The 17,317-nt window shown below is 44.1% G+C and overlaps 2 protein-coding genes across 5 annotated transcripts; one reads left to right on the top strand and one right to left on the bottom strand.

Moving 5' to 3' along the window:
• The first annotated feature begins 1,605 nt into the window (after positions 1-1,605).
• On the top strand, positions 1,606-9,502 carry csgalnact2 (chondroitin sulfate N-acetylgalactosaminyltransferase 2). 4 transcript variants are annotated; one of them, XM_080481797.1, is made up of 9 exons: positions 1,648-1,746; positions 1,967-2,059; positions 4,487-5,306; positions 5,390-5,606; positions 5,731-5,832; positions 5,927-6,105; positions 6,204-6,298; positions 6,412-6,493; positions 7,974-9,502. In XM_080481797.1, exons 3-9 carry the CDS (start codon positions 4,652-4,654, stop codon positions 8,264-8,266), a joined length of 1,623 nt encoding a protein of 540 aa, XP_080337923.1. In that variant the 5' UTR covers positions 1,648-1,746; positions 1,967-2,059; positions 4,487-4,651; the 3' UTR covers positions 8,267-9,502. The 4 variants fall into 4 exon arrangements, 3 of the variants coding, with proteins under 3 accessions (XP_080337922.1, XP_080337924.1, XP_080337923.1); XR_013936053.1 differs by lacking the exon at positions 1,967-2,059 and having other exon boundaries at positions 1,606-1,746; positions 5,731-5,847; positions 5,931-6,105; XM_080481796.1 differs by lacking the exon at positions 1,967-2,059 and having other exon boundaries at positions 1,606-1,746.
• Positions 9,432-17,248, bottom strand: sec23ip (SEC23 interacting protein). The gene is made up of 18 exons (XM_080481795.1): positions 17,094-17,248; positions 15,251-15,798; positions 14,952-15,159; positions 14,659-14,852; positions 14,474-14,563; positions 14,280-14,400; positions 14,022-14,111; positions 13,793-13,934; positions 12,790-12,998; positions 12,615-12,694; positions 12,364-12,537; positions 12,101-12,196; positions 11,856-12,023; positions 11,615-11,770; positions 11,354-11,456; positions 10,504-10,686; positions 10,258-10,420; positions 9,432-9,896 (listed from the first exon to the last, which is right to left on the bottom strand). The coding sequence occupies exons 1-18, from the start codon at positions 17,224-17,226 to the stop codon at positions 9,815-9,817; spliced, it is 2,940 nt and encodes a 979-aa protein (XP_080337921.1). The 5' UTR covers positions 17,227-17,248; the 3' UTR covers positions 9,432-9,814.
• Between the last annotated feature and the right edge of the window lie 69 nt (positions 17,249-17,317).

The following is a 17,317-nucleotide window of genomic DNA, read 5'->3' as shown; positions in this document are numbered from 1 at the left end:
TACGTATTTCTTTGTGTGTTTGTTTTCACAATGTACAATATGCAAAAAACCCATATATCTCACTAGTGTATAATATTCAACCTTCCATTTCCAAAAAACAAAAAGCAACTTGGTTATAGTAGACTGTAGATTTCAGTCGTGTGTTTATGAAGAAAAGAAAACTATATTTACGTGTTATTACCCCAATAAGCAATTCTTTCCTCATTTATATAACTTATATATGCATGTTTGGTAATATTAATTGAAAAAAATATAAGTCCCTCCAATTTTCACAGCTTGCTATCAACTACAATTCTGACTAAAATATGACAGAATAGACAGGACTTGTGTCTTAAGTATTGATTGAAATAGCCTGTTTGCTAGAATATGCTCCAGACTTCTGTCAGTCTTAATGAGAATTACCAAAGGAAATGAATATAAGAACGACCAAAAATAGAAACTCATGGGAACATTTCCTTGTTTACTATGTGCACCACAGTGATAACGGCCACGTTAGAGGCCATATCAGTGCTAATTCAATTCAGAGATGCCAGCTCGTGTATCACCACTAATCAGAGGTTTGTTTAATCAGAAAATACTCACGTCACCATTTCCCAGCCTCACTGTCCCTCCGGCCCATATGACCACCCAACATCTGAAACATTCAATCCCTGCACTTTTTTAACGCCTCTTCTTAATTTATTTAAAGAAGTGTGTTCATTTCAAACAATGTCAGTCTGCTGCAAATCCCCGAATGCTCTTTTTATTGTTATAACAATGTTTTTTTTAACTTGTTTTTAAACTGTATTTCAACATTGCGTACAGTGACCTTGGGTGTCCTGACATATTAAGACAATAACAATATCAGCTTGCAAGAATTTAAGGATTCTCATCAGAGTCCTCGTCAATTCTAAGAGGGTGGAGAACATTACACATGTGTTTAAATATCTGCACTGGCTGCTTCCGTGTCAATGGATCCACTTCAAAATCGGACTTCTGCTCTATCAAACTTTGAATGGTCTTAGGCCTAAATACATGTAAGATTTACTTGTAAATAGCCAGACCTCTTCAGAAAGAGGTTACTAATTATTTCAGTGAAAAGAAACAAGGTGAAGCTGCTTTTAGTTCCTACACTCCTCACCTGTGGAACAAACTTCCTGCTGACACACTGACACTCCTTTTAAATCAGCACTCAAAACATTATTTGCTCAGCCCTTCCATTAAACAGTAATGGATTTAATGTATCTTATTACAGTCATCTCATTAAAGCTTTTACTATATTTATTCTAGTGTTCATTTATTTCTTAATTGCTTTGTTTCAATGCGTTTCTTTTATTTCTTGCCTTGTGTCTGAATTCTGCTATAGGAATACATTTGTCTTGACTTACTATGCACCTAAAGAAAAAAAAAAGTGCAATCAATATACAGGCCACAAAATATAAAATTTACACTCAGTGCAATCAGTGTAAGAGTTATAAAACTAGCAAAAAAAACTACTCTTAACTACTACTAAACACTAAACAAGTAAAATAACAGAAGTCTGAATAGAATAAAGCGTCTTTATTATGAACCCTGGGGGTTCAGCGTGTTTGATGACGACCCTCCCTAGCTCTGCTCTGATTGGTCAGTTGGAACCGGACGTGGAATCCAGCCTACTCTTTTCTCTTTGCGCCGTGGCATTTCACAGCTGAAGCCGCCTGAGCCGCTCCTCCGGCGCCGACAGCCGCCGCTCTGAACCGGGGCAGGGATGAACAGTGGTCAGAGAAGGTGAGTAACCCTCCATCTTTTCCCCCGGGGCGACCAGCGACGCCGCGACGAGCGCAGAAAAGCAGTGAGCTGAGTGTAGCAGCGAGCGTCGCTAAGCGAGCCTCATCACGACGTCCACATCCGCTGCGGATGTTTCACAATCAGGGCTCACGAAGCTTCCCAAAACGGGCGACTTTAGCTCAGACGCTTTTAATCACATGTTTACTCAAACTGTCAACAGAAAGGAAACGAAGACCTGCTAATGAGCAGGAATTAGCCACCAAGCGGATACTTACCGTCTGCAAAACCAAATTGGAAGAACTTACAAATGCAGGCGAGTCATTTTTCACATGCCTATCCGTATCCATGGGAGACATTAAACAAATATTCATCCAAAAGCTGTCAACACCATCAATCAATCATCCGCCAGGGAAGAATGAACAAATGGCTACCTTGATTTTTCTGGTTCGTCGCCAGTCCAAACAGCCATGGAAACAGTTGGCTGGGTCGCTTCATGTATTTGTATATAAAACACATGTAATCAAAACCTTCTACCAACAGTTCATGCTTTGTTTTCTGTTGTCATTCTCACACACAAACCAAACTGCTGAATGGGCACATCTTACAACAGAGCTGTCAAGAGTGGTTCATTTTTATCATTGAGATCAGTTCAGGTGTATTGATTCTATTATTTGCAAGGCAGAGAATCTCAAACCTGAGCCAGGGTTTGAAACCCATCCAAACTATGTCTGTCTATCCCCTCGTGCTGACCGGAACACCAGGAAGTCCCACAGATCTGAGCCTGGTTCTGCAGGTTTCTTCCTCTAAAAAGGAGCTTTTCATTTCCAACATTGCTCATGCTTGCTCGTGTGGAAAAGTTCCTCTATAAAAGTCCCTCGAAATGAAAGTGTTGTATTTGGCGTTATGCATATAACATTGAACGGAACTAAATTGAACACCTTGCGAGGTGTTACTTTTATAATAATTGTTGAATTATATCACCTGGCAGAAATTGTCTCACCAACACTTTCTGAAGTCCTTTTTTGTTTTTGTTTCAACTTCCCTAAACACTTGTTCCGCTTTTTTTTGACCACTTTCAAACTTTGACAGTTTGACCACAGTTAACATATTTTGTGTCAGCAGTTGTTACATAAAGTGATGTGTTAATATTGCTTTCTGACAGGTTGCTCTCTTCTCTGCTGAGTTTCCGTGTGCACAAAGATATATGGGGAGAGCCGTTTGTTCATGCAACAAAGAAATCAGAATCGGATATACTCATTTGAACCCCTCGGGGGGAAATTCCTGTAACGTCGCGCCACACAGAATGAAAAGGATAGTTTCTGCCAGGTGATAACTTATATAGGTATATCTGTTGGATTCAAGCTATGGCTGTTTGGATTCAGGAGTCTTGTTGGTTTTCATTTCAGCTGCTGGAGACTAATTTACACCGGCGAGAACAGGTTCTGTCAGGACAGAATAAAACATGACCTTTTAAGATTCAATTTTGCAGGATTGAACAAAAGGGCGGGCGCTCTTAAAATGCTATATAGGCGCAGCCTCACTCTATGTAGGAGCGGTAAAGTAATAACCAGAAGCCTTCATGTCACATTTTTTCATTAAAACAAACAAACAAATGTATGGCTTTGACACGCCAGGCATGTTTCACTTTGAAACTATTTATCCCATTAAAGTTAAACAAACGAGGCAAATACTGTTTTTATGATTCATGATATCCTTACCTAGCCATGACTTGTTAGTTTATTTGTTGTTTGAAATCCTGTGGCTTTCTTAAAATACATTATGAGATCACAAAGTTCTCAGCTCAAACATACAGTGTGTTAACACAGTATTGTTAGTGAGGGTATTAGTGGTCCCATCAATAAACTATACAATTACATTTTATTCTGACGTGAAGAAATATTTCTTTCTTTCAATTTGAGTCACAAAAAATAATGATTGAATGACATTATACACTTCGGTTGTGTTTGGTCGCGGGTCTTTCCTGCAGGACTCCCTTTTAGTGTGAAGAGAAGAGGGAAGCGACGCGCAGCAATGTGTTGCAGCTTGATCAGCGTCGCCCACCAGCTTTTCTCCTCTCTGCTGTTGTTTGGCTGCGAGCTAGCCGCTGTGCGCTAGCTCCCACAATCCCTCCGGTCTCTGTCAACATCAAACTGCACCTATTGAACAATGGAGTCACATAACTGGTGATTTAGCTTATAGATAGATGGCTTTCATGCAAGGGCGTAGGAATGAGTTTAACATTGCGGTGGGGCGGCACATATTGGAAACCTGACAGATCCGTAGATGAACTACATCACAAACCACTCATCAAAAACATCCAAAAACGCTTGTCCCTCTTTCTCCACAGCATAATGGCTTGAGTCTTAAACAAAGCGTAATGATTCTGTCTGTAGCAAGCTAAATATTTCAGTAGCACAAAGGCAAATTAAACTGTTTTATATGTTTTATTCGTCAAAATCCATTTTCAAAATTAAATAATTTTCTCCTCCGCGGTATAAATATTGGGGGGGGGAGGAATGTGCAAGTCTCCAATATTGGTGGCGACACGTCCCCCCCCCCCCCCCCCCCCCTCCCGGTTCCTACGCCTATGGTTTCATGGCTACCCTGTGTTGTCATGTCACAGTAGAGGCTGTTAAATCATGTGTCATCATCTGATGATCTTCTTCTTCGTAAGTGTTTTGTTGAGTATGCGTTGTTCAATGTGGCTGAAGTGTTTTTGTTTTTTTATTGTGGATTTCAGGTAATCGTCACAGAGATTTATAAACCAATGTGTGAAAACATCCGGACCGTCACTCTAAAATGACCCACATGGCCGTCCCTGTCTTCAGGCGGACGTGTAGGAGCTTGGTGTGAGTGATGTGAGCAGCGTGGGAAAGGGAATGCCGTCTTGTCAGCTCTAGCTTTTATGAGCGCGATGCCCCGGCGGGGGTTTTTACTCCACGGTCGGCTCCGTTGGCTCTTCCTGGGCCTCTTCCTGCTGCTGGTGTTGATGCTGTTCTTGTACCTGCTGGAGTGCAGCCCGCCGGCGGACGTCAGCCTGACGCTGCCCGGCCCGGTGGGGGACTCCTACGGGAAGGAGTACTACCTGACCCTGCTGCAGGAGCAGGAGGAGCGCCACCTCAACCGCGCCACAAGCCTCAAGCGCCAGATCGCACAGCTCAAGCAGGAGCTTCAGGAAATGGGCGAGAAGCTGAAGCTCCTCCAGGACAAAAAGGAGCTGCTGGGTTTGCAAGATCTGGTGGAGCCCAAAGACCAGGAGCCGGGAGATCTCCTGGAGTTCCTGCACTCTCAGATCGACAAGGCCGAGGTCAGCACGGGGGCGCGGCTGCCCAGCGAGTACGCACTGGTGCCGTTCGAAAGCTTCACCTCCTCCAAGGTGTACCAGCTGGAGATGGGGCTGACGCGGCACCCCGAGGAGAAACCGGTACGCAAGGACCGGCGAGACGAGCTGGTGGAGGTCCTGGAGGCCGCGCTGGACATTATCAACAACCCAGACGAGGAGGACGGAGTGGAGGACAACATGCAGAGAACGACCTACTTAGACAGTCACTTCTCCGAGGGTAAGACACACAATCGCACAGCAGACTGGCGAGAGTTTATCACCGCAGTTTCCACAGTCGAGCATTGTTTTGTGTTTCGGCAGGACTGTACCGGACGGAGCGAGACAAAGGGACGCTCTACGAGCTTTTCTTTGCCAAAGAGGATTCCAACAGCTTCCGCCACGTCACGCTCTTTAGGCCGTTTGGCCCGTTGATGAAAGTCAGGAGCACATCTGTAGAAACGTCCGAAATGATCATCAACATCATCGTGCCGCTGTCGGGCAGAGTAGAAACTTTCACCCAGTTCCTGCAAAACTTCAGGTGAGCTAATCGACATGACCCAGCATGTCCAATGGATTTATCGTTGGCTTCTAATGAGGCTCACACAGGTTTCTTTTTTTTTTTTTTTTTTTTTTTCCTTCTCTTGTGATTTTTGTTGTTTTAGGGAGGTGTGCATACAGCAGGACAAACGAATTCACCTCACTGTGGTTTATTTTGGACCAAAAGGCCTGGAGGAGGTGACTTCATCTTTAGGAAAAATGGCGAGGTTTGTTACAGGAAGGTTTGATCTGATCCTGCTGTGTCCACGTTTCCAAACGTCATTTTAAAACCCTGGCCGTAATGGGCTTGTTGCTTCACAGGGAGGAGAATTTCTCCAATTACACTCTGATCCCAGTGAACGAGGAGTTTTCCCGGGGTCGAGGTTTAGATATTGGCGCTCACGCTTGGAAAAAAGGCGACGTGTTGATGTTTTTCTGTGACGTGGACATCCATTTTACTCTGGACTTCCTCAACACTTGTCGTCTCCAGGCTTCTCCAAGTAGGCTTTTGTTTTTTTAATAATGATCATTAGATTTGTTGTTTTATTATTGCTGCTGTTGGCTAAAGTTCTGTGAATGTCCTAATTCTGTTTGGCAGACAAGAAAGTCTTCTATCCTGTGGTGTTCAGTCTATACAATCCCGCCATCGTCCACGGCAATCTGGAGGCGCCTCCGCCTATCGAACTCCAACTTGTAAGTTGTGCTTAAGATCACATTCGGCTTTAATTTTTAATGGATGCGAGTTGGTTTCATCCATCATTCGAGACTTGACGTTTGTAGTTTGAAGTAATGTTCTGCTCTCACAGATTCACAAGAAGGATGCTGGGTTCTGGAGAGACTTTGGGTTTGGAATGACGTGTCAGTATCGCTCCGATTTCCTGAATATTGGTAAGCACCGGCCCTCCGTTTGACAATAAGCAACAAAAACATTTTGAAATGGCTTTTTGAGTTGAAGAAAGTGGTGTACCGAATATCGGTAAAAACAGAATGAGGTGAGGCGCAATAGAATTCAAACTGTGCAGGCTTTTGTGCTGTTCGGGCGTGTACATTTTAAGTTTGATACTCCATATCACATTAAAGTTTTGCACTTTACAAGAAGGATTAACCACCAAGAAAACCATTTGTAGTTTGTGTTCCGAGTACACAGCGAGGCCAGTTCCAACTGAAAACTAGATCCATTATGAGGCAAAAGATCAACATGATGTGCAGTTATCCAAACATGCGTCCACATTTTGGAAATGAAAAATGAGATTCATCATAGGTTCAAAAGATTTAGTCCCACCTGTGTGGATTCTGCAGATATAATTCTTCAGCACGTTGGAAAGAAAATTCGTCCAACGCACCAGGATGAGTCAGAGAAAAGTAGTGATGGTCATTATACACATATTTTAGACGGCGTTGAGCAACCCGTCCGCTACTTTTTCGGCCACCTTTTGCAAAAAATTGACCGCCCATATGACGACTGGCTGCCTAAAACCGTGTAACCGTTTTTTTTTGGCGTGAAAAAACCCCAAAACAAGACAAAGTTTTCATGCCGTCTTCTCCCATTCTAAGCTCAAAAAGTTTGTTTTTCATATAGGTGCTCATAAAACGTCCAGTGGCATAACGCAGAACCAGATTTGGGCAAAAAGCACTTGGAGCCTTTTAGTTCCGGGTATTCCTCTTCTACGTGTAGCCTTCCTGTCCAAGTCGCCCATGCCATGTGCACTGATGTATTCGGTTTAGATGAACAATATCCTCATTTCTGCAGTTTAATTTAGAGTCTTAATCAGAGAGAATACACAGTCACTTCTGACAAGTTAGACATCATCTAATCAGACGTCCCAGCTCAGCCACTGCTGTCCAAACGTTTTAGAAAGATGTTGCTTTCATCACATTTAAAATAAGCATTTGGTATTTTCACTCAATGATCGCTCTCTTTTAAAATTTGACGTGTGGCCTCATTATCAGAGCAATGTAGTAACTCATTTACTCAGCTACTTTTATTCAAGTAACGTCTTGCAGTAGGATGACATGTCTGCCACTCGCACTCAGTTTTTTGTCCACCGATCCTTCTATAAACGTAAATACAATTAAGTTTGTACCCACTCAAATGTGTTTTCACATGTTTAAACTAAAGGCAAAGATCCTCTAACAATATTTTGCAAGAATTGAAGATGTATTTATTTCCAATTCCAAATTAGTAATATTTCGTTGTATGTGAATTTGCACATCCTAATTATTTTGTTTCGATGCAGAATCTGTATATTTTGTTCCTTTTTATATATTACGTTTTGGAGTATTCTACCTATTTTTCTATGTGGACATATTTTGCAGATTAAACCAAACGTACTGTAACGTCTCACTGACAGATTTGAATTTGATTCAGGTGGTTTTGATCTTGAAGTCAAAGGCTGGGGTGTGGAAGACGTCCACCTGTACAGGAAGTATCTCCGGAGCGCTCTGATCGTGGTCCGGACGCCGGTGTCGGGCCTGTTCCACCTGTGGCATATGAAGCACTGTGCGGACGAACTCACGCCGGAGCAGTACCGCATGTGCATTCAGTCCAAAGCCATGAACGAGGCGTCCCACTCCCACCTGGGCATGCTGGTTTTCCGCGAGGAGATAGAGGCTCACCTGCGCAAACAGGCCTTCAAGTCTAAGACCAAGTCGGCAGACTGAGCAGGTACCGGACGTCGTTCCCACGTTACGACCGCGGGGTTGCTGGGGACGCACTACAGCAAAGACATGTTTACACGGATCCTTCTGCATTTTACCGCACAGCTGTAGACAAATGAATGTACGAAACAACGATCAATGTGAAACTTCACAGCCCGGTGCGAGTCTTATCGAGGAGCTTCAGCCGCCAGAACACAATCTAGTAATATTAAAGTTACGGAAGGAGGCTTTAGAGATGCACAAAGTCTGATGGCATCACGTCTTATATTTCAAACCTCAAGTCCTTGAGCATGTTGGTAATGACTTGTAACGTAAAGATAAGAAAACGCCCACTTCACCCAGGACAAGTCAGATGACTTCTGTATTCCATAAAGTTGTTAAAGACGTCTGTCTGGGCTTCAAAAAGCCTTTTGATGCGCAGCAAAAATATGACTACATAATTCAAGAACAAAGTTGCACTTTCTCCTGTTGGACAAGAGCTCAAAAGTTTCTACTGACTCTTAACTTTGGATTTTAAAGCAGTTTAACAAGCATTCATTTATTGCAGGACATGCACCAGCCATGTTTTCCCCACGCTTATTTATAGATTTCCGAGGCTGGCAGCATGGTTATAAAAAGGGACCTTATTGTTTGTTTTGATGTTTTTTTTATGTTGTAATGACGGCTTCCAGGTAAGAGAAGCACGTTATTGATCAAGGTGATGAATAACAAGGAGCAGCAATATGCTACTAGCATGCAGCGCTATGATATCAGGTCTGTGTGGACCAGTATTATTCTCTTTAGAAAAAAAACAAGCTGTCATTCATACGCAGAGCACGATGATTCCTGATACTGGACTGAGATTGAATGTTACAGTCGCCTTTGTAAATATTCTTATGTTTCATACATGGAAGTTGAATACAGTCGTCTTATGTGCCTATGTGTTTTGAAGCTGTTGACAGCTGTTGGTTCACTTTATTGCCACTCTCATACTGAGAGGATATTCCAGCTGTCGAACGCTCGCAGAGCGTTTGATCTCGCGTCTCATCCCGCACCGTCGTTCTTTTTATCCATTGTTTTTCCCAGTATCCCAGTGTTTTGTAGATAGCCTTAATGTCCCCGCGCCGTGCAGGGGAAATGTTACACGTCTTCCTCTCAGCGGTTCACAAACGACTCATGACAGAAGGAAGACGTGAGCAAAGTAATGATTTATTTTTAAATTTTGGCCATGAAATAAAACTTCCAGAAGGCTGCATCCACTGCTCCTGTGTCATGACTTCTGTTACACTTTCATCCGATTATATACCTTCTAATCGTTAAACTTGACCAATTCTATAATTTATGCTATAAAAATGTACGATCAGACTTGTCGAGTCTGTAAATGCACTAGCTCATTTGTACGATTCTTAATTTAAGACAAATGGTATAATACAACTGTATTATTCATCTGTATACAGTAAACTACATTAATAGAAAATAAAGAGGGGAAAAAAAATAGAAAATAATCAAAATCCAGGAGAAGTGAGAGGAAATAAACCTGATGAGAAGGTTTCAGAGTTTGTCTTCATTTTGTTAATGTGTCATGTGTTCCGGATGGATTCCCATGATCTTGTAGATCTCTTTGAGGAAGAGCAGAGCCGTGTCTTCAGATTCCCTGGAAAACAACACAAGGGTTCTTGAGAAGTTCAATAGTTTCATTGTTGATCTACCCGTTTCTCTTAATTCGACAGGAAGAAACCGCAATATGTTAAACGGGTTGTGTCAAGCTCAACTCTGCCCTGTCAATTTAATTTATACTGAAAATGAAGGACATGCTTGAAGCGTTAATGTTGCTAATAGATTATTTTAGTGAATAAAACTGAAGTGAAGCTTCACATCACGGATCATCACTATTTGATGAAAATGATGGTGCGAGTGAGAGAAGATACTGTTTGTGTTACACCCTGATGTTCTGATTAAAGTGAAACTACAGGAGCAGAAGCCCTGTTGTGGATTCTGACTGAAGCTTTTCGTACCAGTAGCAGAGGTGACTCTGGAGCGCAAACAAGTACTCGTTGAAGCTCTCGATGGGCTTCTCCTGTAGAACGTAGTCGATGCGATTCCCTCCGTTCAGCATCCCGATCTTCACCTGAGGCTCCTCGTCTCTCAGCGGCTCGGGGCTCTCGGGATACTTGTGCTCTGCGGCAGGACCGGGACAAAGACGGTCAGTCTCACACGGAGCATGAACCACATGACTGAAGTCCTCCAGATTGATCACTCACCCTCCGCCTCCTGCTTCTCCTGCTGTTCGATTTGATCCGCCACGATGGCCAGCTGCGCCTGCAGCTGGGCGGTCGAGGTGTGGGCGCGAGCGAACTCGTTCAGCGTCTGCCAGGCGCTCCTCAGGGAGCTGATGAAGCCGTGCTTCAGGTCCGAGCCCATCCGGGACAGACTCTCCTTCAGCTCTGAGAGACACCAACGCGTCCAGTTAAACGTTCCACACATGTGGCTGATAAACATGAGGCACGAAATGGTTCCTGACATTCCAGTACAAAGTACAACCAGACAGAGGAAAAATATGGCAAGCACGAGCAACTTTGAGGCGTCAAGACAATTTTCTGCTTAAAATAAAACAACTAGTCTGTTGAGGCTTTTGCCTTTGATGCAAAACAGCAGTTTCTAGCATTATTACAGAGATCTTACTACAGCACAGCAGATTACAACTTATTCTAAGCTCATCTGTAGATGTGTAATGTCAGTAGGGTTGGTCCTGCTTTTAAAAATCAAGTCCATCTACTGTAACGTTGCTACTACTAATACTACTAACTAATAATGTGTTAAGAAGTATTAGTTTCATTATCAAGCTGTTCACTTAATGGAAATAACTAGATTCAGAATTTCTTAATGACAAAGTAGTAAACAAAAAAAATGTGGCTATAAAGCAGGAAGTTTATCTTAAACTTATTGGATACAAACGTGCAGATCATAAGGTTTTTTACTCGGAACTCAAGTTATAGATGTTGTTAGTAGCAACTTATTGGTTTCAAAAGTAGACTGAAAGATGAGTGGACTTCCATATTACAGGAAATACTGAAAAACTTCTCAAATATACGTATTACATAATCGCCGTACCGAGATGAAGTCTCTTTCTTCCTTTGTGATGTGGAACCAAAACAGGCTTCAGGTCCAAGTCTGGTAATATCATGGGTTCCATCCTGTATGCTACTGGATCCAACTGAAAGAAAAGTAATTGGTAACGTTTAATGGGATTTAAATGCACCGAGCTGTCTTCACATCTTGATCTGAAATTGTTCCACAGCCCTGTGGAGATACTGTGAGGCACATCAGGGATTGATTGTAATTCTGGCCATAAATACTGTGACCGCTGCATACCGGATGATAAATATTGAAGAATCCCTTGCACGTGGGCAGCTGGTACGTCTCCTCGATCTTCTCGAGGCCTCGGACTGTCAGAAACATGCCGATGGGAGATCCCAAAGCAAAGAAATTCACCGGCTCGAAGTCCAGAGCGTGATAGACCACCGACACCTTCAGGACGAGAACAGAAGCGTCGGTGACGGTCACATCGGATTCAGTGAGAGGTTCTGTCGTTGGGTCTGCCGGATTTGTTCACCTGCCCGGTTCCAACTTCGAAGCAGTTGTAGTCGACGTGGACGGACGAGACGGTTTTGCCCACCGGGAGCTTCTTCACGGAGGAATCGGAGAGAACTTCAGCAGCAGGCGGCGGCACTGCCGCCGCCGGACTGACCTCCTTCAGTGCTTCTATCTTCTCCTGAGCCGCCTGCGGACGTGAAAACCGATGTGAGGTCAACAAGATCTGGCGAGGAGCTTTTTCATGAACTCAGGAGACAAACTTACCTGCTTGGCCACCCGGTCTTTCACAAACTTGGCGATCTTTTTCCGGGGACCCAGCGGGATTCCCATCTCCTTCAGGTCATCAACTGTGCACATAAGCTGAAAGCACAATGTGGAAGTGACACACTTCTATAAAAACGAGGCGGGATAAAGACTGTTTGATCAAATCATCTACAGTTCTCACACCATCGCGAGGATGGATTTTCTGCACATGCATAGAACGTCATCATCTTTGTTTAAGAAGCAGAGGTGGCTTTTAGTCTTACAAAAGATTCAACGTCGATCTTTTCCTCATCAAAGGTGCTCTCGTACTCGGAGAGGCCCAAATGTTGCAGCATTGCAGACAAATCGTGGAACTCCTCCCCGTCCTCTTTGGACTGCTCCTCCACAGCTGGAGGAGTGACGGCGGCTGGGTTTGCCTGTGTGACGGGCGCGGCCACCTGGAATAATACACAGTTCAGTGTAATATCATTTTGAGGACAGTGACTTCAAATCTTCAAACAAACTGATGTTCAACCTGTGTGGCATCTCCGTTAGGAACCGGTGCAGCAGAGCCGTTTTTCTGATTTGAAAGCAGATCGAAGAGGATGAGGGACCCTGAAGATACAGAAGTTGTGGGGGTTGGGAATAAAATAAAAACTTAAACAATGATGTTTAAAACCTAAACCTCAGGAGCTGGAGTGCTTCATTACCCAAGCTGTGTCCAGCCACTGATATCTCTCCTCTGTAGTCTGGGTTCCTCTCCATAAACAGTGCGTGAAGGCGGTTAATCTCTAATGCAACGGCGTCCATTATGGTCTGGCAGTAAGTGGGACTGTTGTAGAAAAGCACATCTAACAGCGTCTCGTTTGTAAAGTGCCGCAGACGTCCAGTGCTGGGCAAGGTGATCTTCTTTATCCGCCTACAAACACAAACAAGCGTTATGTGCTGCGTAAAGTGTCTGAAAGGAGAGGTGCTGTGCCGTTATCACATAAAAACTGTTTATGCACTTGGAAGAAGGATGACATGTTTTCAGTGAAACCACAGGCCTTGTCCTGCTGCGAGAAATTAAAGCCAGTTGAAAACAAATGAGTGTAAAATGCTGTTTACCCACGTCTGAATCACGCTGTGCAACAACCACGGCTTTAAAATTGTTATTTTTGAACCTGCACACATCAGCTCTCCTTTCAAACCGTTTCTAAATTTATAATTTTCTGTGTCATTTGTTAAGAAAACAGTTATTTTGTCACCACACTTTCAAATTCTGGATGACTGAAGTAAATCCACTCGCATTTTCACATAAATGTACAATGTCCTAGTTTATGATTCACATGTGATAGACTTTCACTGCATTTTCGGTTTGAAACTCTTTGTGTTTGTCAAGTTTTTTTCCTCCACAATTGAAACTACTAAGAAAAAATAAATAAAGAAGAAAACTCCTTTAGGTCTGCTCTTTATTCTAAAAATAAAATCTTGTTATGGTTTTCTTGACATAACTCTAATTAACTAGGATTTTTACACTGGTACGTGCACAGTTCATTGCAATTATCTATCGAAAATAAATCCATGACCATCACGCAATCCCTCACATGATTGGTTACCAGTTTTACAACTGCCTCTTACTTGAATAACATCATGTATTTGTATTGTGCTCAGAATTACATCATTGATATAATTAGTGCCAACTCCGCGTTTCCATTGTGAGCAAGGCCTCACCTGTCCACGCCTGTGGCGTCTCCGTGCAGAGCCGTGTGCCACTGGACAGGCAGGAACTCCACCCGGCTGATCTTATGCTCGTCCACAGATTTCTTGTAGTGACTGTGCAGCAGCTTCAGCGACACATTGCGAAAGTCGTCCACTGAAGGGACAAGACACTGAATTTCAGTCCAGTTTGCTCCACATAGGAGCACGTCGTCTCCCTCACGTCCACACCAGAGACACTCACCACACTCCACCATGCTCCTAAACCGGAGGTCGCACACGGGACCGATGCCGTGAACCATGAAGACGAGATGATCCACCGTGGCAAGCTCACCTAAAGAAAACGACGCAGAATGGAAAATGTTACTGCCCTCGTCATCCACCTCAATGTCCAAAGTTAAAATGAAAACTAAGCTGCATCACATTTTTACAAACAAATGTTAAATGTTGAGTGAATTCTGGATCTAATGTTCCCATAAAAGTGAATCTGATGGATGAATACCATCGGGCACTTCATCGTGATCATCATCGATGCCTCGCTTCACCACCCGGGGTCTGGTCTGCCCGTCTTGAGTCGTGCCCCACTCGTCTGGCAGGGAGGAGGGCTGAAACTGCACGATGACCTGCAGGAGTACACACATCAATACCGATTCCCTGCTATAATGACCAACCGTCAATGTAAAACAACTTGTTTACCTTTGGATTGTGCATGACAATCGTTTCTCCAGAAGGGAACTCCAGCCTGCGGTGCCACTGATTTGTCGACACAGCTTTCTTATATTCTGCCTGAAGTGAGGAACAGTCCAGGGATGTGTAGCAATCCAAACATCACTTTCATTAAACAGTGCCACGAGACGTTTGGATCATAAATAAAGACAGACCTCCAGCTTGTCGCTAAACTCCTCCGAATACGGGACAAAGCGACTGTCCGTGTCTCCTTTGTAGAACCAGCTGCAGCGCCGCACTTCTGTAGGCTCCTCCTCCCAGAATACCGACGTCCGCATTCGGTCGTAGAGCTGCACGTCGTAGCGGCCTCCGTCCGTCCGTACGATCACATTTTCAGGGTCTGGTTGAACTGGAAGGACAGAAGAGGGATGGAGCAGATTGTCTCTGTTGAGGTGAGACGCTCGGGTTTCAGCGAGTAACATTCGAAGTGTGCATCTAACTTTTATACCCGAGTTGTACGTTTCTTCAAGCTGAAGGGAGTCAATGATGCTGAAAGGAAGCCAGACGCTCTTCGACTCCACCTGTTTGCAGAAAAACCAGTGAAGCTGCACTGCTTCGTACAGGTTGGTGTATTGCATCATGGGACCGGCAGGAACGATGGCACCACCAGCAGCGGCGGCTGGAGGTGGAGGCCCTTGGATGTGTGTGGGAGGAGGCTGAAGACAGAAAATGATGTTAGGTTTGATAGCTGTAGCCCAATAACTCAAACAATACGTGACAATGACACCTGACATGTTTTCCATGTACCTTTGTGAATGTGGGTCCTGACATTGAGAAAGCCTGGGGGGGAGAGCTGAGAGAGTACGGGTTCTGCTGCTGCTGCTGCTGCTGCTGCTGCTGCTGCTGCTGCTGCTGCTGAGGAGAGTGCTGCGGTGGCAGGACCTCTGGAGCTGGAATATAGGGGTTAGCTCTGCTGCTGGAGGGGGTGTGTCGGTACGGGTTGTGACTCTGCGGCTGCATCTGCGGAGGCGGTGGCGTCATCGTGGCCGGTGGGGGAGTGTGACGGCCCATGGGGCTCTGGAACACCGAGCCCCCAAATGCTGGGGGAGCGGGGCTCATTTGTGAGAGAGGGGGTGGTGGAGCGGCCATGCCAACACTGCTGGCTACAGACGCAGCCCCCGTCGTCGTTGGAGGCGCAGACAGCGCCGGGGGAGGGCATGGCGGCTGGCCTATGGAGGCAAACGGGTCGCCACTGGTCGCGGGACTGGAGAAGTAGCTGAACGTGGAGGGCGGCGGCCCATTCCCAGAGGTCTGACCGAGGAAACTGTCTTCTTCACCAACATCAGTGGAATCATCTGATGGACATCAAAATGTGAGTGAGGCTTTAATATTTCAACTGGGTGGCTCAACGCTGGAACGTTGGAGAAAACAGGGTGATTCAGGTGAAAGGAGTCATGCCCTCTATCTCAATAACCATGGGCTAAACTTATCAACTAATAATATTTCATAATCAGTTGGAGAGAGATGTAAAAAAACAAGAGGGATGAACTGAATTTTCATTATGCTAATTTGAAATAAATATAATACATGTTTTGTATGTAATACATGATCCATGGATCAGTTTGTGCATAAAAGGTTTATATAGGAAACATTGAGAATGTACATAAACAGCAATATAGAAGTAAGTTTAAGATCTCAAGGCCGTACAAATAAAACAACTAGAGAGCAGAGAGAATGGGAAGGAGCAAAAAGAAACAGCTCAGCTTGTTTAGGTCTATTATTTTCATATCAAGCAAGGAGATGTCATGTCAACAAATTGCTGTCAGCGTTTAAGAAACCCATTTCTTCCTCAGTCAGCGTCTCTTCTGAAGCAGTTTGAATCAATAATGATCACATGGCGGGAAAGGCCCAGTGAATCGGCATTCATTTCTCATAAAATGTGGTTTGATCTGCTTCGCGGTCACATGTAGTGATGAAAACAGTAATGAATGAATGTGGAAAACGGTGTATACTACAATAAATAGGACTTCCTGTCTTTTTTGTCATTGGAAGAACTTAAAGTGCTGAAATGTGTTTTTGTTTTGAGCTTCATCTGGTTAATTTGACACTGTCAAGTGGATATTTTCAAATTTGACACTAGGATTAACTTTATGTGATGGCCACTATTTCAAAACCAAATTAAAAACCTCCATCTATGAGCACACATCAGCATAAAGCATATTCATACTGTAACACTTCTAAAATGGTTTGTTTTGATTTGGTAGTTCAGGGGTCAGCTGTGAAAATTGGTTATCACACTGATAATCTTTAAAAAGTAAAATGTAAAGCCAGGGTGCATTTAACTGGAGCACTTTTGTTTCTGAAATGAAAATGATGGATAACTCATGTTGATGAATGAAGGATGCAGCTAATGTCAAGACTTCAGACTGTTATGATGGCGACAAACTTGAATAGACCACCAGACTGAGGACAATCAGACCAACACACGGCTCATTTCATAGTCAAACGGTTTGTTAACAGAAGCCACGGTTTGTGATTCTTTCAGCAGATAACAGCTGACTGCAGCACCGGAACTGAAGTAGCTTTAGCCTGCAGTGCTAACGACCCCGGCTAATGATGGTCCAGTCCCCGGCTCCGTGTCCCGCCTCACCTCCTGACAGCACCGCCGGGCCGCCGGCCTGACTCACTGGCATGAAGGGCAAGTTGAAGTTAAACTCCGGGGCGCCGCTGAACAGTAAATTTGCGCCGGTATTGGAGGCGTTATTATTTTTTCTATCTGCCATTTTCCCCGTAGAATTACACGTAGCCACTACAGGAGCAGGCAGGCGGTGCACGCTCACGCCTCCGAACAGCCGTCATAGATTTCACCGATCT

Source organism: Lipophrys pholis (assembly GCF_963383615.2).
Source record: "Lipophrys pholis genome assembly, chromosome: 15".
Taxonomy (NCBI): domain Eukaryota; kingdom Metazoa; phylum Chordata; class Actinopteri; order Blenniiformes; family Blenniidae; genus Lipophrys; species Lipophrys pholis.
The sequence above is the reverse complement of the archived record's forward strand: the minus strand, read 5'-3'. Positions and strand labels throughout refer to the sequence as shown.